This window comes from Engystomops pustulosus, chromosome 6, assembly GCF_040894005.1.
Source record: "Engystomops pustulosus chromosome 6, aEngPut4.maternal, whole genome shotgun sequence".
NCBI lineage: Eukaryota > Metazoa > Chordata > Amphibia > Anura > Leptodactylidae > Engystomops > Engystomops pustulosus.
The window spans coordinates 122,968,834-122,996,789 of NC_092416.1; the positions used below are offsets into that span (position 1 = coordinate 122,968,834).

The 27,956-nt window shown below is 43.2% G+C and overlaps 1 protein-coding gene across 8 annotated transcripts in view; it reads left to right on the forward strand.

Annotated features, from left to right (window-relative positions):
* The window catches only part of RAD21L1 (RAD21 cohesin complex component like 1), a 66,115-nt gene extending 42,622 nt beyond the window's left edge, over positions 1–23,493 (forward strand). For all 8 annotated transcript variants that reach the window (XM_072110808.1, XM_072110806.1, XM_072110807.1 and 5 more), the window contains 5 exons: positions 11,808–11,904; positions 13,809–13,939; positions 19,751–19,807; positions 21,454–21,534; positions 22,606–23,493. In XM_072110808.1, the coding sequence (XP_071966909.1) occupies positions 11,808–11,904; positions 13,809–13,939; positions 19,751–19,807; positions 21,454–21,534; positions 22,606–22,794 (555 nt within the window). In that variant the 3' untranslated portion in view covers positions 22,795–23,493. The remainder of the gene's footprint in view (positions 1–11,807; positions 11,905–13,808; positions 13,940–19,750; positions 19,808–21,453; positions 21,535–22,605) is intronic.
* The last annotated feature ends 4,463 nt before the right edge of the window (positions 23,494–27,956 follow it).

Consider the following 27,956-nt stretch of genomic DNA (forward strand, 5'->3'; position numbering starts at 1 on the left):
TCACACCAATATCAGGGCAGATTCTAGCTTTTTGCTGCCTGAGGCGAAAACTGAAATTCCACATTAATACACATTTCTAATCTATACATACATCAACCATTTATATGAAATAAACCACTACTCCTATAATGAATCATTCTTCTTCAGAGGATCTTGCTGGTACATCAGCAGGTGGTAGATGGAGGGGGTCAAATGCGCAGCATACACAGCATCACATACAACAGGCAGCAGCATACACGCCACATGATACACAGAATTATACACACACAGCATATACATGCAGCATACACACAGCATCACACACAGCAGACAGCAGAATACACAGCATCATACACACAGCATATACATGCAGCATACACACAACATCACACATAGCAGGCAGAAGTATACGCAGCATCATATACAGCAGGCAGCAGCATACACAGCATCACACACAGCAGGTAGCAGCATACACAGCATCACACACAGCAGGCAGAAGTATACGCAGCATTACACACAGAAGGCAGCAGCATATACAGCATCACACACAGCAGGTAGCAGCATACACAGCATCACACACAGCAGGCAGCAGCATACACAGCATCACACACAGCAGGCAGCAGCATACACAGCATCACACACAGCAGGCAGCAGCATACACAGCATCACATAGAGCAGGCAGTAGCATATACAGCATCACATACAGCAGGCAGCAGCATATACAGCATCACATACAGCAGGCAGCAGCATACATAGCATCACACACAGCAGGCAGCAGCATACACAGCATCACATACAGCAGGCAGCAGCATACACAGCATCACATAGAGCAGGCAGCAGCATATACAGCATCACATACAGCAGGCAGCAGCATATACAGCATCACACACAACAGGCAGCAGCATATACAGCATCACATACAGCAGGCAGCAGCATACATAGCATCACACACAGCAGGCAGCAGCATACACAGCATCACACACAGCAGGCAGCAGCATATACAGCATCACATACAGCAGGCAGCAGCATATACAGCATCACACACAGCAGGCAGCAGCATATACAACATCACATACAGCAGGCAGCAGCATACACAGCATCACACGCAGCAGGCAGCAGCATATACAGCATCACATACAGCAGGCAGCAGCATATACAGCATCACATACAGCAGGCAGCAGCATATACAGCATCACATACAGCAGGCAGCAGCATACACACCATCACATACAGCAGGCAGCAACATATACAGAATCACACACAGCAGGCAGCAGCATATACAGCATCACACACAGCAGGCAGCAGCATACACACCATCACATACAGCAGGCAGCAGCATATACAGCATCACATACAGCAGGCAACAGCATATACAGCATCACATACAGCAGGCAGCAGCATATACAGCATCACATACAGCAGGCAGCAGCATACCTAGCATCACACACAGCAGGCAGAAGCATATATAGCATCACACACAGCAGGCAGCTGCATATACAGCATCACACACAGCATCACATACAGCAGGCAGCAGCATACATAGCATCACACACAACACGCAGCAGCATACACAGCATCAAATACAGCAGTCAGCAGCATACATAGCATCAAATACAGCAGTCAGTAGCATATACAGCATCACACACAGCAGGCAGCAGCATATACAGCATCACATACAGCAGGCAGCAGCATACACAGCATCACATAGAGCAGGCAGCAGCATATACAGCATCACATACAGCAGGCAGCAGCATATACAGCATCACACACAACAGGCAGCAGCATATACAGCATCACATACAGCAGGCAGCAGCATACATAGCATCACACACAGCAGGCAGCAGCATACACAGCATCACATACAGCAGGTAGCAGCATATACAGCATCACACACAGCAGGCAGCAGCATATACAGCATCACACACAGCAGGCAGCAGCATACACACCATCACATACAGCAGGCAGCAGCATATACAGCATCACATACAGCAGGCAACAGCATATACAGCATCACATACAGCAGGCAGCAGCATATACAGCATCACATACAGCAGGCAGCAGCATACCTAGCATCACACACAGCAGGCAGAAGCATATATAGCATCACACACAGCAGGCAGCAGCATATACAGCATCACACACAGCAGCATACACAGCATCATATACAGCAGCATACACAGCATCACATACAGCAGGCAGCAGCATACATAGCATCACACACAACACGCAGCAGCATACACAGCATCAAATACAGCAGTCAGCAGCATACATAGCATCAAATACAGCAGTCAGTAGCATATACAGCATCACACACAGCAGGCAGCAGCATATACAGCATCACATACAGCAGGTAGCAGCATACACAGCATCACATACAGCAGGTAGCAGCATACACAGCATCGCATACAGCAGGCAGCAGCAAACACAACATCATTTACAGCAGGAAGCAGCATATACAGCATCACATACAGCATCATACACAGCATCATATACAGCATCATACACAGAAGCATACACCGCAGCATTCACAGCAGGCAGCAGCATACACACAGAATATACATACAACATACACACAGCAGCATATACACAGCATTATACACAGTATACATACACACAGCATATACATGCAGCATACCTGTAGCTTACACACAGGAACATGCACAGCAGCATACACACAGCAGCATGAGCACAGCAGCATACGCACAGCAGCATACGCACAGCAACATGCACAGCAGCATACCTGTAGCTTACACACAGCAGGCAGCAGCATACATATAGCTGCTGATGAAGTTTTGGATCTCCAAGCTGGTGGGCTGAGCTTGCTAATCGGAGCTTCTGCAGCAGGTGCAGAGAGCAGAGCTCACCGGAGGATCCTTTGCTAGCTGTCAGAGGCGATAACACTCCAGCTGACTGCTGCTCCACCGGTCAGTGAAGCCTCCGCACAGGCTACCTGCCAGACCCTTCTCCTTCATCAGCCCACCGGGAGCCAGCCTTCCCCCTCCTCTTGCCAGCAGGGCTGCTGTTCATGGACGCAGGCGGCATGACATCATCAAACGCCGCCTGCGTCCTCCATAGATCAGCGCTACAGTGAGTAATCGTAGCAGTGGCAGGTCCGTACTGCTAGTGGGTGATTCGGGCGAATGCCCAAATCACCTATAGCTGTTTTGCCGCCTGCCTCAGGGTTCCGCATCTGCTGCCTGAGGCCAAATTTTCATCCCGCCTCATGGCAGAGGAGGCCCTGACAAAGACAGAAGTATGGTATGAGATCTCCTCTGTGGAGATGTGGCAGCGTCCAGCGTTGGGCAGATCTGCTTTTTTCAAGGAAGTACACCAATTGATTTAGAAACAAGAGTATGCAATACCAGCTTTGTTCTGTGTTTGTCCTTAATAGGAAGATCCAATAAGACCAAGACTTCAGGGTGGTCAGATGCCAGTCTTATCTCAGATGCTGACGCCATCTTTGGGTGCAGTCTCAAACACAGACACCATCTTTAAAGCAGAGTAATTTCACAGTAGTTGTAGACATTTAATCACATGATGAAAGCTTAATAAATGTATATTGTGCACACAAGCAATATAATAACCATTCTCTCTTCACACCCACAATATTCTACGGCAGAGTTTCTAAAGTGTAAACAACTTCTCCAGACAGCACCTGTCATTCTAAAGGTGAAGCTGTCTGCTATCTGGTAGACAAGTCTGTTTTAATTCTGCAAAGCAATCTGTACTATAGCTGGAAAATGACTGGCCTCCGGCAGATAGAGATACAGAAATCAGAAATGTCTTCAATGTTAAACCCTTTCTACTAGTCTATACAGATACAGTAATAAACAAAATCTATACACTATAGATAAATACAAGTTAACCCTTGATGTAAAATAAAGTAAAAAGTGCTGAGTTTGCATAGGAAAAATATTGAAATATCCACAGTTCAATGATTCTCTGTTCCAGGGTGTTATGAAGATGACACTTGGGTCTGGAAGGTAGACAACAAAATGTGGGGAGCTGCTCATGCTTGTTGGAGGATCAAACAATCCTTTCTACTTGTTTGTCAGAAGTCTTTTCAACATGTCTATGTGTATACTGCTCCAAACACTTCCTAACAGCTAATTCAGACCTGCCTAGATGGCAGGCAGCTCATTGAAACAACCATCCTGCTTCCTTCATCCCAATGATGTGTCTCCTTTCAAAGTCAACAATGAAAATGTCTTTGAGCATATTGTAGAGGCATGTCCAACAGTCAACAATCTCTCACCAAGAGGGGCACTACCCAAAACTAGCCTTGTACATATTTGCTGAGGCATAGGTGTATGCCAAGTTTCACAGCAATCTGAAATTTCTAACTGGGAGCTGAAGTTTTTTTTTTTTTCAATAATATTTTATAAAGAAGGACAGGAGGATAAAAGGTTGCTATCAAGTAAAAAAAATATGCCTTTTATGGTGTCTGAACCACAATCTTGCCATATTTTACCCTGCCCTGTATTTGTGTTGCATTTTTCTAGAGATTCATTCCCAGGTCTTAGAAATCTTGCTTACTAGGAATCCCCCATTGTGATAATGAGATGTGCAATTATCTATTACTATATAACATTACAATAATTATTTTTCATAGATAGCTACGCTTTTGTGTTACTAAAGGAAGTTTGTTTGGCTGACATCAACTGTCAGCAACAATAATTTACAACTACTGTCTAATGCCTCATACACACAACTGTGTATTTTAGGCGTCAGCCACACAAACTGCAGATAGCTCATGACCCAATAGACTTCTATTGTGCATGGTCGTGGCTCGTTAAAGCACAGTGAACACACTGGGGCACATTTACATACCCGTCAGGAGGAGTTTCCTGAAAGTGCATTGTCCAACGACATGTGCCGCGATTCACTAACATCATGTGCCCGATATCCTGCAAGTGTCGCTTCCCCGCTCAGGTCTGACGGAGTTCACCATCTTCTTCCTGATGTATGTAAGTGCATTGCTTGCTACACAATGTTAATCTTAAATCCCGCACTCAGTTCAAATCAGTCTGATCGTCCGACGCCCCAACCCCCGATTTCTGTCGTGCGACACAATCCTCTTCTAAATACCTGTCCCAGTGGCCCAAATCCCAAATACCATGAACAGTCCAAAGGGAATGCGATCCTTTGTAAATAAGCCGCACTGTGTCAGCGCGGGTGGGTGGCCATGCTTCAAATTATAGTGTGGGTCCTACTCCTGACCACAGTTGTAATGCGGCCACACATTAGCTATGGGCATGGGAAGAGCTGCTCGACCCCCCTTGTCTACCCAACTGAATCAAGCTGCAAACAGGGGATCACTTCTGCCTGTCTATGGCCGGTTTGGCAGACATGGTCATGTCCATGAGGGCTAAAAGTTGGATTAAGTAGTCTTAAAATGTGCCAGCTGTAACAAAGTGTTTAGGACCCAAGAAAACTCTGGGTTTTCTGGTCCAAAAGGTAACAGATTGGTAGCCTCAGGATTTCTGGTCCTTTGGGTGACTTCCTTGTCTCCTTAGTTCCCCTCCATGTTTATCTTTTCAAGTATATTACAGTATATTTAAAGTATATGCATTTTCTAGATACACGGATGTTCTTTTATCAGTGTATAAAAATACAGTACTTAAACAGCCCCCTTTTGTACAGATTGGTATGACAATGTACTAAACTTATACTATATGGGAGCCTCGGTTACAAAGATTGCTAGAAGACTTTTTCATCAAGTAAAAACATCTCAAACTAAACATAATACCATCCTTTTAAACAATTGGCTTTTATGCTTATGTTATTTTTATTGATTTGCTACTGAAGTCTGGGGACAGAGGTAAATGTGGCCTAACTTTAGAAACAGATGTACACTAAATCAAGACATACACTACACACCTTGGATGTTCCCTTTCTCATACGAAGAACAAAATGAATGGCCCTAGAGAAATCCCATATGGATAATTAATAATCGCCCAAGTTAGAGATGACAAAACCAAAACAGTACGTTGTTAATGTAGCCTTGTATATCCTTATTGTTGGGCCAACAAACTGTTCAATAATATATTTTCATAGTACATAAGGTTGAAAAAAGACGCAGTCCATCAAATCCTACCTTTAGGAATCAAACAAATGATTTTTCCCCTTAACTTGTGATATTTTTACTCTCAAGAACGGCATCCAGGCCTTGCTTGAACACATACAAAGAATCCACCATGACAATCTCCTGTGGCAGAGAGTTCCATAGTCTCACTGCTCTTACAGTAAAGAATGATGGTAGAATAACCTCTCCTCTAGGCGTAGAGGATGCCCCCTTGTCCTGGTCACAGGCCTAGGTATAAAAAGATCTTTGTAGAGATCCTTGTACTGCCTGTTCAGGTATTTGTAAATTGTAATGAAGATGAATAACCCCAAATTTAGTAATCTGTCATTGTATTCTAGTTCTCCCATTCCCCTATTAATCTTGGTTGACCTCCTCTACATTCCAGTCCTTTTTATACACAGGTACCAAAAACTGTACACAATATTCCATGTGTGGTCTGACCAGTAACTTGTATTAGGGCAAAACTATGTCCTTATCATGGGATTCATCCCATAATTTTATTTGCTTTATTAACAGCTGCCTGGCTCTGGTCACTAAAATTAAGTTTTCCATCTACCAATACACCAAGTCTTTTTCAGCTGCAGTTTTACCAAGAAATTGACTGTTTAGAACATAATTGTACTTTTTGTTTCCATGACCCAAGTACATAACTATACATTTATCTACATTAACCCGGTGCTAGCTGCCAGCGGCTTCAAAAAGATGGCGGCGCATGGGCGCCACCATCTTGCCAGAGATCTTCGCTCCCCGTGACGTCATCGCGGAACTGTGATCCGTTTCTATGACAGCCTCGATCTTCCAAAGCATCGATCAGACAACCTGAGGTTAAAGTACTTTAGGAGTTCTGAAAAATAGTAAAAATAAATCAGCCCCCTTTCCCTAGAAGTCATATGAATCTAAATAAACAGTATAAATCATCATCAAGAATTAGATTATCATTAGATATCGCCGCATCCGAAAATGCCAGATGTATCAAAATATAGTAATGGTTTTTCATTGCATTTAACCCCATAACAGAAAATCGTGCCCAAAGTCGAAAATGCCTCTTTTTTGCCATTTTGAAAAACATGTAAAATTCAATAAAAAGTGATCAAAAGGTTGTTCAGTCCTAAAAATGGAAGCATTGAAAACGTCATCAAAAGTAGCACAAAATGACACCATCCACAGCTCCATACACTAAAGTATTAAAAAGTTATTAGCACCAAAAAAGAAAAAAATTTGTACATGAGGTTTTAATTTTTGTAAATGTATGAAAACATTATATAACCTATACAAATTTGTTATTCCCGTGATCGCACCGACCCATAGAATAAAGTAGACATGTCATTTTGGGTGCACAGTGAAAGCCGTAAAAAACCAAGCCCACAAGAAAACGGTGCAAATGCGTTTTTCACCATTTTCAATGCATTTGGAATTTTTCCTGCTTCCCAGTACGCGACATGGAAAATTAAATACCATGACTATGAAGTGCAATTTGTTACACAGAAAACAAGCCATCACACAGCTCTTTACGTGTACAAATCAAAAAGTTATAGATTTTTGAAGGTGGGGAATGAAAAATGTAAATGAAAAAACAAAAAAGGGCCAGGTCATTAAAGGAAACCTACCACTTGAAGTGGCAGGTATAAGAAGGAAATACCGAGCACCACCTCAGGGTGAGCTGGTGCCGGAGCTTATTTTTGTTAGTGTTTTAAAACACTTTTTAACCCCTTAGCGCTCCGCGCCGTAGCTGTACTGCGCAGCTTCCGACGATTAGCGCTCACCGCAGTACAGCTACGGCGCAGAGCCGATGCCGGTTCAGCGCTGCATAGCAGCCGAACCGGCATCGTTAGCCGCGGGATTTCAGCGGTAATTTACCGCTGACATCCCCGGCTAACACCCGTGGTCGGAGTGGGCTCCGATCGCGGGTGTTTAACCCGTTAAATGCCGCAGTCAACGCGACCGCGGCATTTAACTTGCCTTCTGGGGGTCTTTACCCCACGATCGGCCCCCCCCGCACCGTTTTCGGGGGGGGGGGGCGATCGCTGTTTTGGCTCCTCTGGGGTCCGATCGGGACCCCAGAGAAGCCTGGAGGGTTTACCTTTAAGATGGCGTCTGTGACGTCATCTTAAAGGCAAAGTGTCAGCCTATGCATCTGCATAGGCTGGCACTGATAATACCCTGCAATACATTAGTATTGCAGAGTATTATCAAGAACAAGCAATCAGATGATCGCTTGTTCATATCCCATGGTGGATTAAGTAAAAAATGTAAAAAATAATGTTTTTCAATAAAAAATTACTTTATAAATCACTAAAAATGCCCATAAGCCCCAAAACATATAGAGACATATAACGCTCAAAAAAGTCTAAATCATAACACAAACCCCACATATATAGTATCACCACGTCCGTAACAATCCGTAGAATAAAACTAAATAACTATTGAACCCATATGATGAACGCCGTAAAAAAAAACGTCAAAAACCCGCCAAAAATTATGATTTTTACCTATTATATCCCACTAAAAATGCAATAAAAAGTGATCAACAAAACATATGTACTCCAGAATGATACTGTTGCAAAGAACAACATGTCCCGCAAAAAACAAGCCATCAACCAGCTCTGTAGCCAAAAACGTAACAATGTTATGCCACTTGGAAGACGGCAATGCAAAAATGATAGATTTTTCCCCACATTAGGGTTTTATTTGGCAAATTTAGTAAAACATAAGAAAAAATATTCATGTCTGGTATCCCCGTAATCGTATCGACTCATAGAATAAAGATAACAGGATTATTAGGCTATACAGTGAACACGAAAAAAAAAAAAAAAGTAAAAAATCCAGTACAGAATTGATGCTTTTCTACTCATGACCTCAAAAAAAGTTCAAAAATTTTCAACAATAGGTGATACCAACCCCAAAATGGTAACACTGGAAAAAGCATCTCGTCCCGCAAAAAAAAATGCCGTCACATGACCCCAATAACGGAAAAGCGAACATTTTATAGCCTTCAAAAGGGGGCAACCAGAAAACTAAAATCCTGGCAGCTGCAGGGTGCTCCTTCCCTTCTGCGCCTCGCTGTGCCCCCATAACACAAGTAACGGCCACGTGTGGGGGGTCGCTGCACTCAGGGGAAATTGTAGAACAAATTTTATGGTGAGTTTTCTCTTTTTATCTTTTGGAAATGTGTAAATTTTAGGGCTAAATGAACGTATAACCGACAAAATTTGACCATTCTAAATTTCACCGCCATTTTGATTCAATTACTATGAAGATCTCAAGGGGTTAACAATTTTTGTAAGTGCTGTTTCTGATAGTTTGTGGGGTGCAGATTTGAAAATGGGTTGGTTATATAGGGGGTTTTGTTGCTAAATATGTAAAATTTGATTTCAAACAGTATTTATCCCCAAAATAGTCAATTCCGAAAATACGGAAAATCGCTATTCGAATTGTAGGCCGCGTGACGTCAAAATAAATTATCCAAACATTTCAAAAATTATGAAAATGAAAAGTAGACAAATGGGAAATGTTATTCTGCAAGTTATTTAGGTGGTAAATCAATCTGCCTGAAAACACGGTGATTTTGAATTTCGAAAATGGCAAATTTTTCTAAAAATTCATCATTTTTTTCTTTTTTTTGGAAATAAACGCAAAACTTATCAGCCAAAATTTACCACTAAAATGAAGTACAACATGTGGGGAAAAAACATTCTCAGAATCACTTTGATAAGTAACAGTGTTCAAAAGTTATTACCACAGGAAGAGACACTGGTCAAATTTCAAAAAAAAGTTGCGAGCCTTAACCTGCAAACAGGCTGCGTTTAAAAAGTTTAAAAAGTGTTTTAAACCGCGATACAGCGGTTCAAAACACTAACAAAAATAAGCTCCGGCACCAGCTCACCCTGAGCTGGTGCTCGGTATTTCCTTCTTATACCTGCCACTTCAAGTGGTAGGTTTCCTTTAAGGGGTTAAACCTCATCAGCCATTTATCTACCCATTCCTCCAGCTTCCACAAATCTCCATGTAATATTATACAATCAGCCTCATTATTAATTACTTTATAGATCTTAGTATCTTCTGCAAATATTGAAACTTTACTGTGTACATCCTCTATGACAGTGATGGCAGACCTTTTAGACACCGATTGCCCAAACTACAACCAAAACCCACATATTTTTCACAAAGTGCCAATTTAGCAATTTCAGCAGTAATTTATTGCTTCCTGCTCTGTCACAGGTTTCAATTGTATTGGTGTCCTGAGGGCACCAATATAGTAGAAAGAAAGAGGAGAAGTTCAGATTATGGGCTCACAGCAGGAACTCCAATGTTAATTCAGCTCTGTCCTCTGTCCATCTTCATTACTCCTACAGTTCCAGTCACTTCAAAATAGCTATAAACCTGGTACATCCTGGGATGCCTGGGACCGCAGGAGGAGGCCGTTAGTGCTATCTGGTGAACTCTTTGCCTGGGTAATGGCCTGCATGTCCCAGGGAGGGCTCTGAGCCATATGTTCGCCACCGCTGCTCTATGAGGTCATATATAAAAATATTATATATATAAAAATGAATGGCTCATTCATTTATAGGTAACACAAATACATGGGCCTGTTATCAAAAACCTTTGAACCCTTGTTTATTTTTATAAATGGCTATTCTTTTAGGGTAGTTGTGATTCTTTTCACATGTTTTTATACAGATTCTACATATTTAATCACCGGTTTATGATTTAGTTTTATCATCTATATTTGATATTTTACTCATTCATAAGTCTCCTGCACAGCCACGCCTTCCATTCCTTTATTGACAGCCTATATGAAGATCTGACATGCAGAGCTGTACAGATGCTGCTGCAGGCTCTGCTCCATCACTTCCTCATGCGGAGAGCACTAGCCGCTCATTCACCCAGCTCCATCCATCTCCCTCTCACAGAACTCATTTAGCTGTGTGCTCTCTTTATGGGGAAGGAATGTCAAGTACTTTGTGTAGCAGTCGTCTTATCTGTGTCTCTCACAGACAGCTGCTAAAGCAAAATAACTAGAAATCCAATGCAATGCATTACTGTAGACAAAGAAATGAGCAGGGGAAGGAGATGGGAAGGTTAACAGGTAGGACTTTGCCTAACTCAACTTCCTCCGTTGTACTCCATTTCCTTTGCATAATAAAGAAAAGGGTATTTTACAGCTTTCTTGTAAATAGCAAGGCTTAAATAATGCATTGCTAATGACCGTGCCTCCCAATACCCCCATCCAACAAATTGTGAAAGGGGAAGTAAGAAAACAGGTTTTTAATGCTAATGATAAAGGGTCTTCTTTGGCTGACCATTCCACACTTAAAGGGGGAGGTACTTATGGATAGGGCTGCTGGGACATGATAAAAACAAGGCACATACTAATGATAGGTGTAAGAGGTATTGGAAGAAAGGTATCCAGTGAAAACAACCTGCAAGGAACAGTTGGAGCGAAAAACAGCTTATCAGGAATTATCTAGTTTGAGGTAACTACAGTAGCATCCATATCCATAATGGAAATCACATTAAATATGAAGTGTATGCATTTCAATATCTGTTACTTTATGTTTGTTCATCTTTATTACACTTATGCATGGTGAAAAATGCAGTGTAATAGTGTAGGTGCCTATTGTATATTCACAACAAACTCATACCTTTCTATGACTATATGAGTTATATATTTAATGATATTAGCAAGTTGCTGTTTTGATGCAAAATGTGAAAATTACACTGATATGTATTTATCTCCATACAGCTTTTTACAAAAATCCAGAAGATGGATATCCCCAGGGTTTTACAGGAAGACCCAGCAGAACCTACAAATAATATACTTTATGCGCAAAATGAGACTGGTATGAGTCAATGTAAAATGTATCTGCCGCAGAATGCAATGTACACTTTTACTGATAGAGCAAGTTACTTTGTTTTTGTAGCTTTGTTTTTATTGATTTTATCCATTATAACAGTACATAGTAAACATATATTTCATGCAAAAAATATTCTTTCCACAAATATTTTCTCCGGGTCACTCCAAAAATTATTGTCATAAGACTACACTCAAAAATAGCACCAATAAATGGTTACTGTCAGGATTCAGGATCAGTGGATCGTCTGGACCACCGCGGGAGATGGTACTAGCCGACACCTGGGACTGAAATCTAAGTGGCACCTGGTCTTCAACAGCGGGGTGGTCTTGCTGCGGCGGGGTACCACCAGGTCGTCCCACAGGTGCGACTAGCCCACGGTGGCAGCCAAGGTCGAGGTACCTTTGCAGGAGACAGTCTCGTGGTCAGGTTCAGGCTCAGGGTCAGGACAGGCGGCAGAGATGCAAGGTCAAGTCCAATCCGGGGTCAGCAACGGGAGGTCCAGGCAGAAGGGAAATGGGAACACAGGAACGGACAGGAACACACAGGAGCATAGGATACTCATATAAGATACAAGTATGTATTGTAATCATAATTATCCTTACATAATGGGGCACATTTACTTACCTGTCCTGACGTGTTCCCCGAAAGTGCATTGTCCGTCCAGAATGCACTGTGCCGAGATTAACTAACATTGTTCTCCTGGTATCGTGCATGTGCCGCTTCCCCGCTCAGATCCGCCGGAGTTCGCCTTCTTCTTCCCGGTGTATGTTAGTGCTTGATCTTGCGACACAATTTGAAAGTTAAATCCCGCGCTCAATCCGAATCAATCGGGATCGTCTGACGGCCCGCCCCCCAATTTCTGTTGCATAAAAGCCAACGCCGCCGCGCCATAATCCGATTGCATGCGACACAATCCCCAGTTAAATACCTGTCACAGCTGCGCAAATCATGAAAACATGGAAAAATCCGACTAAAATGGAAAGGCCACAGACCCTTAGTAAATAAGCCCCATTGTGCATGGAGACAAATTCCACCCAGTCCCCCCAGTTTTTCATAAAGGTGGTTTTATCTAGTTATTAAGCATGCTCCACTGTAGCCCAAGTATTTTTATTACAAGTGACAGTGGTGTAATAGGTAATGACTGAGCACCAGTCATTGACTGAGACCAGGGCCTGTGTTAGGGGGCAGCAAACTGGGCATTTGCCCAGTGCCCCCTATCCTAAAGGGGCCCCCTGCATGTCAAATTTTGTGTGCAAAGGATGTATTGCTTCTTTAATAACCATTGGTTGAATGCCCGGGTGAAAATGCTTATCATTTATCTCCTGTCTATATATCTCCTCTAATTTGTCTATTTCTTATCTATATATCTGTCTATGTAACCATTTATCTATCCAGCTTTTTGTCTATCTATTTATCTATATATCCTCTATCTACCTATCTATCTCCTATCTATTATCTATCCATCTATCTATGTATCTATGTATCTATCTATCTATCTATCTATCTATCTATCTAAAAGTAGAAAAGACGTAGGAAGCACTCCAGACTTCCAAAAGGGTGAAGTTTATTGAAACAGAAGCAACGTTTCGGTGTAGACCACCATTATCTAGCCCCGATAAACGTCCACACCGAAACGTTGTCACTGTTTCAATAAACTTCACCCTTTTGGAATTTTGGAAGAATTGGAGTTTCAAAACAGTTAGTTTAGTTATGTGTCAGCCAAAAATCAAGCAGTAACTCTGCGGGCCCTGGCAGAAGCTCCGCCACTGACAAGCAACCTTTTATACTGAAAACCTGATAGGCTTTGAATTATAATAATATAAATATACATATAGAGCTAAAAAGTAAAAGTTGCCTAAATCTAGATCTGTGCTCATTTCTGTCCATAGATTTAGCTCATCAAGAGATAACCAAACAGTCAGTTGTTAGTCCCTCAACCACTGAAGATGCTTTGTGTACAGCGCAAGACTTGATTGACTGTTATCAAGCAACAAGTGATATGGACAGCTCCTTGCATGAGGTAAATATTAATGTTTTGTGCATCATTAACACACACATCCTCTGAACATGCCATACAGCTGAGAAATAGCCAAAATAGCGGCATGTGACGTAATACTACGTCACATGTCCGTAAGGGGTTAATACATATACATGACGTTTTGGTAAAAAAGACCTTCCTCAGATGCACTGAGACCAGAACAAGGTTGACACACAGCCAAGGTCTGAAGCGGCAGATACTGCTTCTATCTTCCAGGCTTAAGATCGCTATACGGTACAATCCTCATCTGAGGAAAGGTGTTTTTGAAGGAAACGTCATGTATATGTATTAAAGTGGATTGGTACAATAATAAAAGCATTTATTTTCTAAATTGGATTGAGTGCCATCTTCCATATCCTTACTTGTGTTACATTCATGACATGTGACCAGTGACATCATCGCAGGTCTCTCAGCCTTCTAAGAATAGCAAACTGTCACATGTATGTGATTACATGAAATCACATGTAATGGAGGATGGAGAGGAGTAGAAGTCCATGGAGGCCGCTGTGACTTCATGTGGTCAGATACATGCATGGGCTATAGTTTGCTATTATTAATAGGCTGAGGTACCTGTAATGATGTCATTCTGGTCACATGGCATGAACTGTGTCCAGTAAGGAGGCATAATCCATGGGGAGTATTAGATGGTAGGGGCCGGATGAGCAGGACACCCCCCCCCCCCCCCTCTGATGCCAGGGAATATAAGATAAAAGGTGATTTATGTGGATGTAAGCGAAACAATTTTTAGCTAAAAGAAGGGTGTCAGTTAGTTAATAGAGCTCTAAAGGAACCTGTCACTGACTGTGCATGTGAAAATGTGGTGACAGGTTCCCCTTAAGTAGCCATTTGAGACAATTATAGTAATTAGACGGGGCTAACCCTGACCACAAACCCCCACCCCAGAATGGGCTGGCGTTGTCGCTGGCTCCAGGCCCACCAAGACCAGGCTAGGGTGGACGCTGGCCCCAGAACGCCCCACAGAGCAGGCTGGGGTTGACGCCGCTGAATTTTTATATAATTTATTCTTTGGGGGTAAGCGGCATAATACTTAAATTTTTAAAAATCTTTTTAATTAATTTTTTTTTTTTTCAATTAATTATTTTTTTCAGGGGCACATTAAGCAATTAACGACCTGACCGTTTTTAGTTGTGGAGTTAATGCAGTGAAAAACCGTTATTATATTTTGATACATCGGGCATTTTCGGATGCGGCGGTACCTAATGTGTTCATGATTTTTACTGTTTACAGGCGGTTCCCTACTTAAGGACACCCAACTTACAGACAATCCATAGTTACAGACAGACCCCTCTGACCTCTGGTGAAGCTTTCTGACTGCTTTACTATAGTCTCAGATTGCAATGATCAGCTGTAAGGTGTCTGTAATGAAGCTTTATTGATAATCCTTGGTCCCATTACAGCAAAAAAATGTTCAACCTCCAATTTTCACTGGGGCCAGAAATTTTTTTGTCTGGATCTACAATTATAAAATATACAGTTTCGACTTACATACAAATTCAACTTAAGAACAAACCTCCGGACCCTATCTTGTACGTAACCTGGGGACTGCCTGTATTAATGTTTATAGCAGTTCTAGGGAAAGGGGGGTGATTTGAATTTTTAGGTTTTTTATTATAATTTTTTAAAAAACTTTTTTATTTTTATTTTTACTATTTTTCAGACTCCCTAGGGTACTTTAACCCTAGGTTGTCTGATCGATGCTAACATCTACTCCTCACTCATTACAATGTGCTGATAGCAAGTCCAACCCGCTTTGCGACGGGCACTGGTGAAAACCGGGTGGCACTTAGATTCCAGTCCCAGGAGTTGACTTACGTCATTGTCCGCGGGGGTCCAGTGGGTCCACTACCCCTGGAGCCTGACACACTACACTACTACAATTCTCATCCTCCTCTCTGATTCCTCCTGATCCCGTAGTGTGTGATGTGTATTCCCTGTGTGATTGCCTTGTGTGAGTACACTTGTCATCCATTTATTCCCACCTGTGCACTGTGCTTGCGTTATTATATACGCACTTTTTAGTGTGTTGTGTGAATAGCGCTGCACAGTATTCTCTTCAGTTGTAGTTTCTAAGTAGACATTTGTAGCGCCTTTTTGTGGGGTGCACATAGGTTTTTTTTGCACCTTTCAGTGCACTGTATGAGTAGCGCTACAGTACTTTTTGTAGCGGTAGCTAGGTATCCTAATTATATTTGTAGCCTTTTCAGGCTTTTTTTGCACCTTGTATAATTTTTGCCAGTGCGCCTTTATAGTTTGGTGCACTTTATATCATTTTTCTGTGTGCAATCTGTATGACACGTCCATATAGTTTGGTGCACTTTATACAATTTTTCTGTGTGCTAGTGTTCCATCTGTTCTGCACGTCCTTATAGTTTGGTGCACTTTTATATAAATTTTCTGTGTGCCATCCGTTCGGCTCGTCCGTATAGATTGGTGTACTTAATTTTTCTGTGTGCCAAATATTATGTGTACGAGGTCCCAGAAAACATACATAGGGGGTCATTTACTAAGGGCCCGGTTCGCGTTTTCCCAACGTGTTACCCGAATATTTCCGATTTGCGCCGATTTTCCCTGCATTGCCCCGGAATTTTGGCGCACGCGTTCGTATTGTGGCGCATCGGCGCTGGCAGGCACGCGACGGAAAATGGGGGGGCGTGGCCGAACGAAAACCCGATGGATTCGGAAAAACCGCCGCATTTAAAACAAAAAATCTGTCACGGAGCTTGCACTTACCTTCACTCAGCCCGGCTCGGTGAACTCCAGTGCGTTCCAATGCTTTTCAGCGCAGCAGCGCCACCTGGTGGACGGCGGAGGAACCACCTTAATAAATCCCGGCCGGACCCGAATCCAGCACAGAGAACGTGCCGCTGGATCGCGAATGGACCGGGTAAGTAAATCTGCCCCATAATGTTGGAGGCGAACAATATGCTGGCCTCTGACACAGAGTCAGCTAATGTGTATGATGACCTCTTTCTCCTCTCCTTCCCCTCATCTTGGAAGAACCCCCGAAAAGGTACCCAAGGATTTCTACGGGAGAATTGCATGGGCATTTTACTAACCCTACATGTGTAAGCCCAGATAATTATGCCCCTCAGGTCACAGATTTTATGTGCCAACTTAGAATACAATTTGACAGGGCAGGACTTTTGATGAGTAGCTCATTAATTTAATTCTATTCCAGACAAATTTTTATGCTGCACAAAATATTACCCAAAACCCCATTTCTTTTTATGCACAACCCCACAGGTGGACCCCTGTCACTGCATCAGAGATACAGAAATAATGGGGCATAATACTGCTTATGGGGCATTAAAAAAACCCATCAATCAGGGACTACTGGAAAACAGGCATTGTGTACCACACCCTGATGTTCCATATGGCCATGAGTAAGATGCGCTTTGAAGCCATACATGAGTTTTTACATTATGCCAATGACACAAGATGCCCACCCAGAGATGACCCCAGTTATGATCCTTTATTTACAGACAGGCCCATATTAGACCATTTTAGTGCCAAGTTTGTACAGGCATACACCCCTGCAAAACTTTTGTCCATAGACGAGTCCCTGGTACACTTTGGAGGGTGAATTAAATTCCACCAGTACCTGGAAAATAAAGGGCACGGTATTGTGTGAAGATGTATAAGCTGTGCGATAGTACATCAGAGTACACATAAGTTCAAGATATGTGAAGGGAAGGACACCAGAATAGTGCCTCCAGATTGCTTTCCCCTTCCTAAGTATTACTGTATGTCACGGGTGCTCCCGTGACCCACGTCTCGGGCTCACCTGTGATCCTCCATGTGCCCCAGCGCCCTGCGGCATCCTCGTACCTGTCCCAGTTCCTGGCTCCCACCAGGAGGCCGTGCATGCGTGTCCCCGTCTCCTGCTTTCCCCAGCATTAACTGACAGATCTTCATGCTTATGCCTAAGAGAAAGCTTGTTCATTTGCCTTGTGCCTGTGTTTTGATTCCCTGTTGTGACCCCGGACCTGTTTCCATTTACGCTCCTCCGCTGCCAGCCCTGTCCTTCTTCTCTGCCTCTGACCCTGAACCTCTGCCGCCTGTCTTGACCTCCTGTCTGTCCCCGACCACGTACTTGCCTTACAACTCTGTACCTCCCCTTGGCTGCCACCACGGACAAAGTCTCACCTGTGGAACGACCTGGCGGTACCATGCCGCAGCGAATCCAACCTGCTTTGCGGCAGGCTCTGATGAAGACCGAGTGCCACTTAGACTCCGGTCCCAGGTGTCGACTTGTGTCATCGTCCACGGTGGTCCAGTGGGTCCACTACCCCTGAAGCCTTACACTGCAAAGGTAGTATGAGATTCGGTGCACCCACTACTGGACAAGGGGTACCACCTCTACCTGGACAATTTTTATACCAGTGTTACATTATTCAAGAGTCTCGTTTCCAGAAATACTGCGGCATGTGGCACTCTAAGAAGAAATCAAAGAGGTCTCCCTTTTGCTGCCTGGGCAAAAACTTAGAAGGCATGAGAGCAGGGCACTATGCAGCAACTCTGTATTGTGTGTTAAGTACAAGGACAAGAGAGATGTCTTTGTATTAACAACAACACATGGGCAACCAGCACCCCTTGAATCGCTGCAAAAACGGAATAAAATCGCAGCCCGCGGGTTTTGTAACCCTGATTTAGACTATCAACAGTTTGTGTGGAGTTCAGTAACTCCACCCACGTCACATTGTCACCACTGCTTGTTTTAAACTCCCCCCCCCCCCCCACACAGAATGGGGTCACTTTTTTCCAAGGCTACTTGGAAAAAGTGGATAAGGTTTCCAAACAGGGTCATCTACAAATGCTTCATGATGCCACAAGAAAAAAATTATGTAAAATGTCTGTGCTCCAAATGCCAGTTCTTCCTTCTGGGCCCTGCCATATATACCTAGCCTGTAGATTATTGACACATATGGGGTATTGAAGTACCCAGGATAACCCGCATAATGATTTTTGACGTGTTTGTCCCCAGCGGTATGAGTTGGGCAAAATATATTTGGCACCAAAATTTCACCTCTCTCCACCATTCACTTTGTATTAAATTTCTGGAATTATCTCGGGGTTAAAATGCCCACTACAACCCTAGATAAATTCTTGATCGCTGTAGTTTCCAAAATGGTGTCATCTTTGGGGCTTTTTTTTGTACAGATAATTAGGGGCTCTGCAAGAACATTCTGGTACCTTCCCTTCCCTGAATGTGGTGTACACGCTCCTCATTTAATAATCTTTACTAGTTATTCAGGTTACTGTTTATTCTGTTGATTTGCTACCTTTACTTTTTTTTTCTGTTATTGTTATGTTACTATTCGGCATACTGTAATGCTGTTATGTTATGTACATTTCTTAGAAAATTTAAAATAAAGAGTTGTATAAAAAATAAATAAATAACCAAACGTTAAAAAAATTTTGAAAATAGAAGAATACAAATGGCTTCCCCCAAAAAATAGTGGTATGACTTTTTGTCTAAAAAGTAGAAAATTGGAAACTTTGCAAATTGTCATTTTTTTACCCCAAATAAAACTTAACCGTTTAGCAAAATTATACATAAACTACAATATGTTACGAGTCTCAAAATCAGTTAGATAAGTTAAAGAACAACTGTAAAGTTTTCTTTTCCACAAATCTAGCTATTGGGATGTAGAACAACTTTGCCTCTTATCTCTGTTACCTATATCCATAAGTTTCTTTGCTAGATTATTAGATTATTTCTGAAGACCCACATTTGTTGTCATAATGTTGATGATCTGCTTGTTGTTTTAGGAATATGTTGATAGTTCATTGGGTTATTCTTCAACATGTCTGAATGAAGAAATTAGTGTAAGTATTGGGAACCATAATGTTACTAAACAGAATTTTTAATCTTCAATATATAAAAACTCAGTTGTGTGCATGGCAGATATAATTATTTTACTTGTAAACCTAACTTAGGGCTCTTAGGGCTATTACAGTTTTGGCGTGGCTGTTCGGCCGGCAGAGGGAACATCCTCCTTTCCACTGCATTGCGCCACCATATGGAACATTTACACATGCTGCACATGTTTGTGTGCAAGAGCCCTTAACGCGGTATTCTTATCTGGGCGTTGACATTTAAGTTAATTGATCTGCCGTATATATATTTCTTCATTTACATGTTATTAAAAACAAATTGTGTGTGAAGATAATTTCCCATTAATGTATCCATGTGGTACTTAGTAGATAGCTGTCCCTGGATACGCCCACCCAGGCACCCTGGCAATTCTGGCCAGATATGCCCATTTGATCCTGATCCATATGCAGAAACAATTTGTTTATATGTGCTATCACGCAAGTAGACGTGGTCATATCCAAGGACAGATATCTTTTATTTTTATTAAAGGGCTATTCCCACGAAGACAAGTTTCTTAAATGTACTCAGGATAACAAAATAACAGATTCTCTAATTCACTGTTATTAACAAAAATACAGAATTTCACAGATTTAGTTCCAACCTGTCTCTATCAGTCCTGGTGTACACAATTTCAGTTGCCCCAAGACACGACCCTGAGACTTCTGACTCTGTGTCGGGGAAGCCATCTTGGATTTCTGTTAGATGGCCATGGACCTGAGATTTCTGTCTCATCTCTCTGTTCCCTGCACTCAGTCCCAGGACGGAAGTCACACTGATACATACACTGACTTCTTGCCGACAGCTGCGTGAAGAGTGTAAAGCTATAGACAGATAAGTTCTTAATCTGGGAAGGTACAGCAGGTATAGTTTGTTGTGGAATAGCAGAGATGTAGGAAAGCTGACTGTCATTGTGTGCAATAGGCATTTCATGGATCTCATCATCTCTGAAATGTCTCGTCTCTCTTTCTGTGTGTCAGATACTAGTACAATGTTCAGAATCCAGATGAAAGTGTATATAAACCTGTACCTGATAATCTAACCACAATGTTAGCTCACAGAACTAAAAGGGATCATATTCATATTGTGACCCCACCCAAACCCTGAAATTTTACACTGACCACCACTGAGTGATAGGAGCTAAAACAGAAATAAAACTGTTAAAAATTGTTAAGCAAATGGTTAAAAAATTATCTTTATTGTGTTAACATCACTAGGGTGTTGAAATCAATAGGTTGGTGAGAATACTCTTTCATGGGAAACCCCCTTTAATAACATCCAATTGAAGAATATATATGGCAGAAGCATTAAAAAAATTAAATGTCAATGCCTAGCTGACAATAACCATTTTATGCAGCAACATGTAAAAATAAATTTAAAAACATATTTTGCCCCTCCATTTGAGTGATAGCCAGGTCGCTAACAGTGATGTTTATCTTGGATTCACCTTTTGCAGGCAGCTTTGGTCTTTCACTAACTAACCTTATCGCTGACAGATGTATTATTTTGTTTATTTTTTTTGCATTCAAGCTGCTTTTCACAACAACCTACTTCATTTTTGCTTTATTTGTCACTATTTTCTGTGTTGTCATGTCTTAAGGAACCAACACAGAGAAGTACTCAAAATAATGATGAACAAAAATGGAACAAAAGAACGCAAAACATCCTCAGTGACCTACGAGTAAGAATCATGTTGAATGACAAAAGACTGTAGTATACTGTATTGCTCTAACAATGTGCCATAATAGATGGCTTTAGCTTATCCTGTGTCCGTATTGACAATAGAAATAACAATGCAAAAAGAACTTTGTTTTTTGGAAAACTTAAAGGAAATCTAAATCAAGGAAATGAAAATCAAGGGATACTTAGTCATATATCTAGACATTGTGAATTTGCTGATCTTCTTACATTTTTTATCCATGACCTCCTTCCTTTTAAAAACTATTAAATTATTAAATTATGCTAATGATCCTGAAGGGTGTTACCAAAGCCTCTCCATTCTGCAACTTCACAGGCTGTTACAGAGAGAAGGAGCAATTCCTCCTCCCACTGTGTGGCAAAACTTCCTCTGCTGCAGTACGATTGTATCAGGTAGAGGGAAGGGGAAGTGCTGAGGGAGCAGAGGGGGAGGGGGGAGAGTCTAACAGACTGTGAATCTGCAGCAAGGTGATGTTCAAGCTCAATAGTATAATTTTAAAAGTTGACATTAGAAGGAAGGAGGCCATGGATAATATAAGAAAATTACCACAATATTGCCTAGAGTAAGTGCCCCTGGATTACTATGCTTTTTCAAGGTAGATTTCCTTTAAAGGGAACCTGCGCGCCATCGTCCGACAAGTCGAAGTTCTGCGCATGCGCAGTAGCTCCGGCCTCGGATCTGTGGCTGCTCAGCCGCGGGCCTGCGTTCGGAGGAGGGCCAGCATGTCGGAGGAGGGCGCGCAGCTACGAGGAGCTGCGCGCCGCACACAACAGGGTAGGAGGAATAACGTGGCTACTTGGGCGTGGAGTAGCCGCGCTGTGTAGCCTCGTGCCCGGCTACTCCACACCCCAGTAGCCGCATAACAGAATTTACATATTAGTGGAATAAAGTTTACCTAAAGTTAGCGGGGACGTGAGGATTAGCTCTAAAAAGGGCTATCCTCACGTCCCTTACATCCACCTTCCACCCGTTCTATAGGTAGAATTGTGGTGGTAGGTTCCCTTTAAGTCCATATCAAACATTTAAGTATTCATTTAATTTATTTTTTTGTAGAAGATGAATCAGTCTGGAGTGAAATCCTTTAGTTTGCACAATCTCTGTAAGGACAACAAGCGGAAACAGGTATCTGCCAAGTTCTACAGCTTCCTAGTGCTAAAGAAACAGTCTGCTATCAAGTTGTCACAAAATGAACCATATAGTGACATCGCTATAACTCCAGGAACTAAATTCCATACGCTGTGATTAAAAATCACAAACATCGACTTAGGGTGGCCAGCCATTTTCTATTTCAATAGTTTGGTTTGTTTCTTATGCTTCTAAATGTATTTTACTTATAAATGTGTGTATTAGTCTGTATTAAGCACCCTAAAACAGTTCGACACACTCTGTGCTTTCATTGCAGTCATTTTAGTCATGTTACCAAGGTGGTATTCATATTATGCATTCATGAAACAGATTTATACTTTGTAACACAGATCACTAGGCTATCATAACATACTAGGTATCATAATATACATGACTTTATACTCTGCCTCCATGTAAAGACAATTCTTTATAGCATAGAGGTTATTGTTCTGTATTACAAAGTAGGAGGATATTCTTATATATTTCTAAGTAAACCTATAGCCACATGGTGTGCCTACAGGCCATATAGCACAAAATATCTACTGAGGAAATATGGTTTAATAATATATACTTGTGTTTATAATAAAAGGGGCAGCATTTCCCTCAGATGTTGTCCTAAAAATCCAGTAATGAATTCAATTCCAAAAGTATGAAATGTTATACTATTATTATTACATTATTATACTGCATATTCAGAGTTACACAGAACACATCTCAAGCATAATGCATTCATTATTTCGTGTTGTTGACTATTTACCGTATTTTACCATCTTTTTAAAAATTTGTTCAATAAATTATTGTACCCCTGTACTAGTACTGGTGTATAAACCCGCCTTTTTTTCTTATAATGCTAGAAATCGTCTTTTATCTGCCTTAATTGACTATTTCAAAGATTTCAGGGGATTATAAGGAAATCTACTTACTTAGGCTCCATGCACACATCCAAGAGAGGAGGCCATAAGCTAGCCGCAAAGACACGCAGCTAGCTCACGGCCTCCATAGAAGGGCCTAGATTTATTAAAGCCCCTGCGCCAGTTTTCTGTCTGACTTTTCACTTTCTTTTCAGTGCAAACTGCTTGTATTAAAAGGGAACCTCTCACCAGGACTGTGCTCTCAACCGAGGAAAACTGCTCCTCCGTGTCTTATTTTCAAAAGACTAATACTGGCCCTTACCCGCCCTTGTCCCGTCATTTTAATGCCTCTGGCTTGCCTCCCCTAGCAGACGTCACCTATCCATGTCCCACCCACTGTCCGGAAATCTCGCAGAATGCGTCAGACATTCTCGACCCTGTGCGGTCAACATCTTTTGTGGCATGGGCCAAACTACGTTGCCAGGGAGACTAGACACTGAGGTGCCGGGAGCTATGCAAACTTCATAGCTACTCCGAGTCGGCAGCATAGTGTGGCGCATCCGCAGATGAATGCGGGGACCTTGCGCCAGCACCACTTCATCTGCACATGTCCATGCATATGTTACGAGAGATGCTGACCGCGCAGGCGCGAGAATGCCTGATGAGGTCAGCGACAGTTCCAGACAGCGGATGGGACATGGATAGGTGACGTCTGCTGGGGGGGCAAGCCAAGGGTCGTTAAAATGATGGGAGAAGGGTGGGGGATGGGGGGGATTAGTCTTTTGATTAGTCTTTAGTGATATTGGCCTTAAATTTTGGCATGAGGGCAGATCTTTCCCTGGCTTAGGACACTGTCACCCTTTCTGCTAGTGTTGCCTTCATAAGACCCTGGTGCTTGTATTGTTTAAACGCAAGACACCGACTGTGACCTGGTTACTGATCGCATGGGTTTCCCTGGAAACATATATATATATGCGATTGGACCGAGGCCCGCCCATCATGCGCTAGCAATGTGTTATGAATGCCAGCGTAACGTGTGACCACAGCCTTTGAAATAACTAAATTACTAAATGTGCAAGAATTGGGTAAGTTTTTATATATTTTTACCAAAACATGTTCATAGTATCATAGTTTATACGATTGAAAAAAGACACTTGACCATTAAGTTCAACCAAGGGAAAGAAGGGATTGGATGAGGAAGAGATTTAGGGGAAATAATTCTATATAACATAACCATCAATGTTATTTAGGTGTAAAAAGGCACCTAGACCCTTCTTGAAGCTCTCTGCTGTCTGTCAGGACCGGGAGTCTGTGGACCCTCTGGACCACCGCGGGAGGTGGTACAAGCCGACCTGGGACCGGAGTCTAAGTGGAACCCCGGTGTTCAGCAGAGCCCGCCGCAAAGCGGCATGGACTTGCTGCGGCGAGATTCCACCAGGTCGTTCCACAGGAGCGACTAGCCCGCGGTGGCTGCCAAGGTAGTAATACAGGAGACACCAACGGACTGGCACACAGGAACACAGGACCACAGGAACGGACTGGCACACAGGAATCACAGGACACAGGAACGGACTGGCACACAGGAATCACAGGAACGCAGGAATCACAGGAGAGCTTTGTCTTCATGGGAAGACTTGAAGATCCAGCAAGGGCAATTGGAAGAGGCTGGAATGTAAATCAGGCCAGCGCCAATTATTGGCGCACTGGCCCTTTAAATGTTAGCGAGCCGGAGCGCGCGCGCCCTAGGAGACGAAGCGCGCGCCGAGCCACGGAAGCTGCGGAGGACGCCGCTGGAGCCGGGGGAGGTGAGTGCAGCCGGGCACCGAGACAGTCCCCCCCCCCCCCTTCGGCCTCCCCCTCTTCTTCTTGGTCCCAAAAAACCTCTGAAGTAGAGTCCGATCCAAAATGTTCTCTTCGGGCTCCCAAGATCTCTCCTCGGGCCCGAACCCCTTCCAGTCTACAAGAAAGAACTGCTTACCCCTAATGATCTTCATGTCCAGAACCTCCTTAACTTCATAGACATCTGGGGAATCCGCCTCAGGAGCCGGAGGAGGGGATTGCTGGGAGAAGCGGTTCAAGATGACTGGCTTCAGGAGGGAGACATGGAAGGAGTTCGGGATGCGCATAGATGAAGGAAGGCGGAGCTTGTAGGCTACTTGATTGATGCGGTTGATTACCTTAAAGGGACCAAGGAACCGGGGACCAAGTTTGTAACTGGGTATCTTAAGCCGGACATATTTGGAGGATAACCATACTTTGTCGCCAGGAGAGAAGACAGGAGGAGCTGGACGTTTCTTATCAGCCTGGGTCTTGGTGTGGTCCATAGCACGTAGAAGAGACTGGCAGGTCTGATCCCAAATAGACTGGAGGTCCTGTACCAATTCCTCTACCGCAGGGACATCAGAGGAAGTAGACAACGGGAGAGGGGGACGAGGAATACGTCCATAGATTACAAAGAACGGAGCAGAGCCAGTAGACTCCGAGTCCAGGGAATTGTAGGAGAACTCAGCCCAAGGTAGCAGGTCAGCCCAAAGTCTGGTTCACCCTCTCCACTTGGCCATTAGACTGCGGATGGTAGGCAGAGGAAAAGTCATGGTTGACCTGCAGTTGGTGACATAAAGAACCCCCGAATTTTGATACAAACTGGACTCCTCTATCGGACACAATGTGTAGCGGAAGGCCATGCAACCGGAAAATGTGTCTGAAGAATAAACTGGCAAGCTGTGGAGAAGACGGAAGACCTGGGACATCTTAGAAAACCGGTCCGTCACCACCCAGATAACAGTACTGCCCGAGGGAACGGGCAGATTGGTGACAAAGTCCATAGCCACATGGGACCACGGGCGACTGGGTATCGGTAACGGCAGTAACAGTCCAGCCGGTTTGAGACAGGAGGCTTTGTTGCGGGCACAGGTGGAGCAGGATCCCACAAACTCCCGAACATCTTTGACCAAGTCTGGCCACCAGTAGTAGCGGGAGATGAAGGCCACAGTGCGTTGCACCCCAGCGTGCCCAGCCACACGAGAAGAATATTAGATATTCTGGCTCTGTATCTAATGTTTGATAGAACGTGTTTTACACTTCAATTAGGAGTAGTCTGGTAGTCTTTCTTATTACATGGGCCCAGGGCCCAAGGTACACCAGTCCGACACTGATGGCAGTAATACAGTATTCATCACTATATTAGCTTCTAGTATAGTGTTATTATTGGTAATGTTGGCCTTTCTATAATGGTCTTTATAACCAGAATTATGCTATTTATGTGGTTGTAATGGTGGCCTGATGATGTGAAAGTTTTATTTGTCTCTTGTATAGTGGTATGGCTGTGTACTGTGCCTGTAGCTCCATGTATGGCTGTAGATCCATGTATGGCTGTGTACTGTGCCTGTAGCTCCATGTATGGCTGTGTACTGTGCCTGTAGCTCCATGTATGGCTGTGTACTGCGGCTGTAGAGCCATGTATGGCTGTGTACTGCGGCTGTAGCTCCATGTATGGCTGTGTACTGTGCCTGTAGCTCCATGTATGGCTGTGTAATGCGGCTGTAGCTCCATGTATGGCTGTGTACTGTGCCTGTAGCTCCATGTATGGCTGTGTACTATGCCTGTAGCTCCATGTATGGCTGTGTACTATGCCTGTAGCTCCATGTATGGCTGTGTACTGTGCCTGTAGCTCCATGTATGGCTGTGTACTGTGCCTGTAGCTCCATGTATGGCTGTGTACTGTGCCTGTAGCTCCATGTATGGCCGTGTACTGTGCCTGTAGCTCCATGTATGCCTGTGTACTGTGGCTGTAGCTCCATGTATGGCTGTGTACTTTGCATGTAGCTCCATGTATGGCTGTGTACTATGCCTGTAGCTCCATGTATGGCTGTGTACTTTGCCTGTAGCTCCATGTATGGCTGTGTACTATGCCTGTAGCTCCATGTATGGCTGTGTACTATGCCTGTAGCTCCATGTATGGCTGTGTACTGTGCCTGTAGCTCCATGTATGGCTGTGTACTGTGCCTGTAGCTCCATGTATGGCTGTGTACTGTGCCTGTAGCTCCATGTATGGCTGTGTACTGTGCCTGTAGCTCCATGTATGGCCGTGTACTGTGCCTGTAGCTCCATGTATGCCTGTGTACTGTGGCTGTAGCTCCATGTATGGCTGTGTACTATGCCTGTAGCTCCATGTATGGCTGTGTACCATGCCTGTAGCTCCATGTATGGCTGTGTACCATGCCTGTAGCTCCATGTATGGCTGTGTACCGTGCCTGTAGCTCCATGTATGGCTGTGTACTGTGCCTGTAGCTCAATGTATGGCTGTGTACTGTGCCTGTAGCTCAATGTATGGCTGTGTACTGTGCCTGTAGCTCAATGTATGGCTGTGTACTGTGCCTGTAGCTCCATGTATGGCTGTGTACTGTGGCTGTAGCTCTTTAAGTAAAA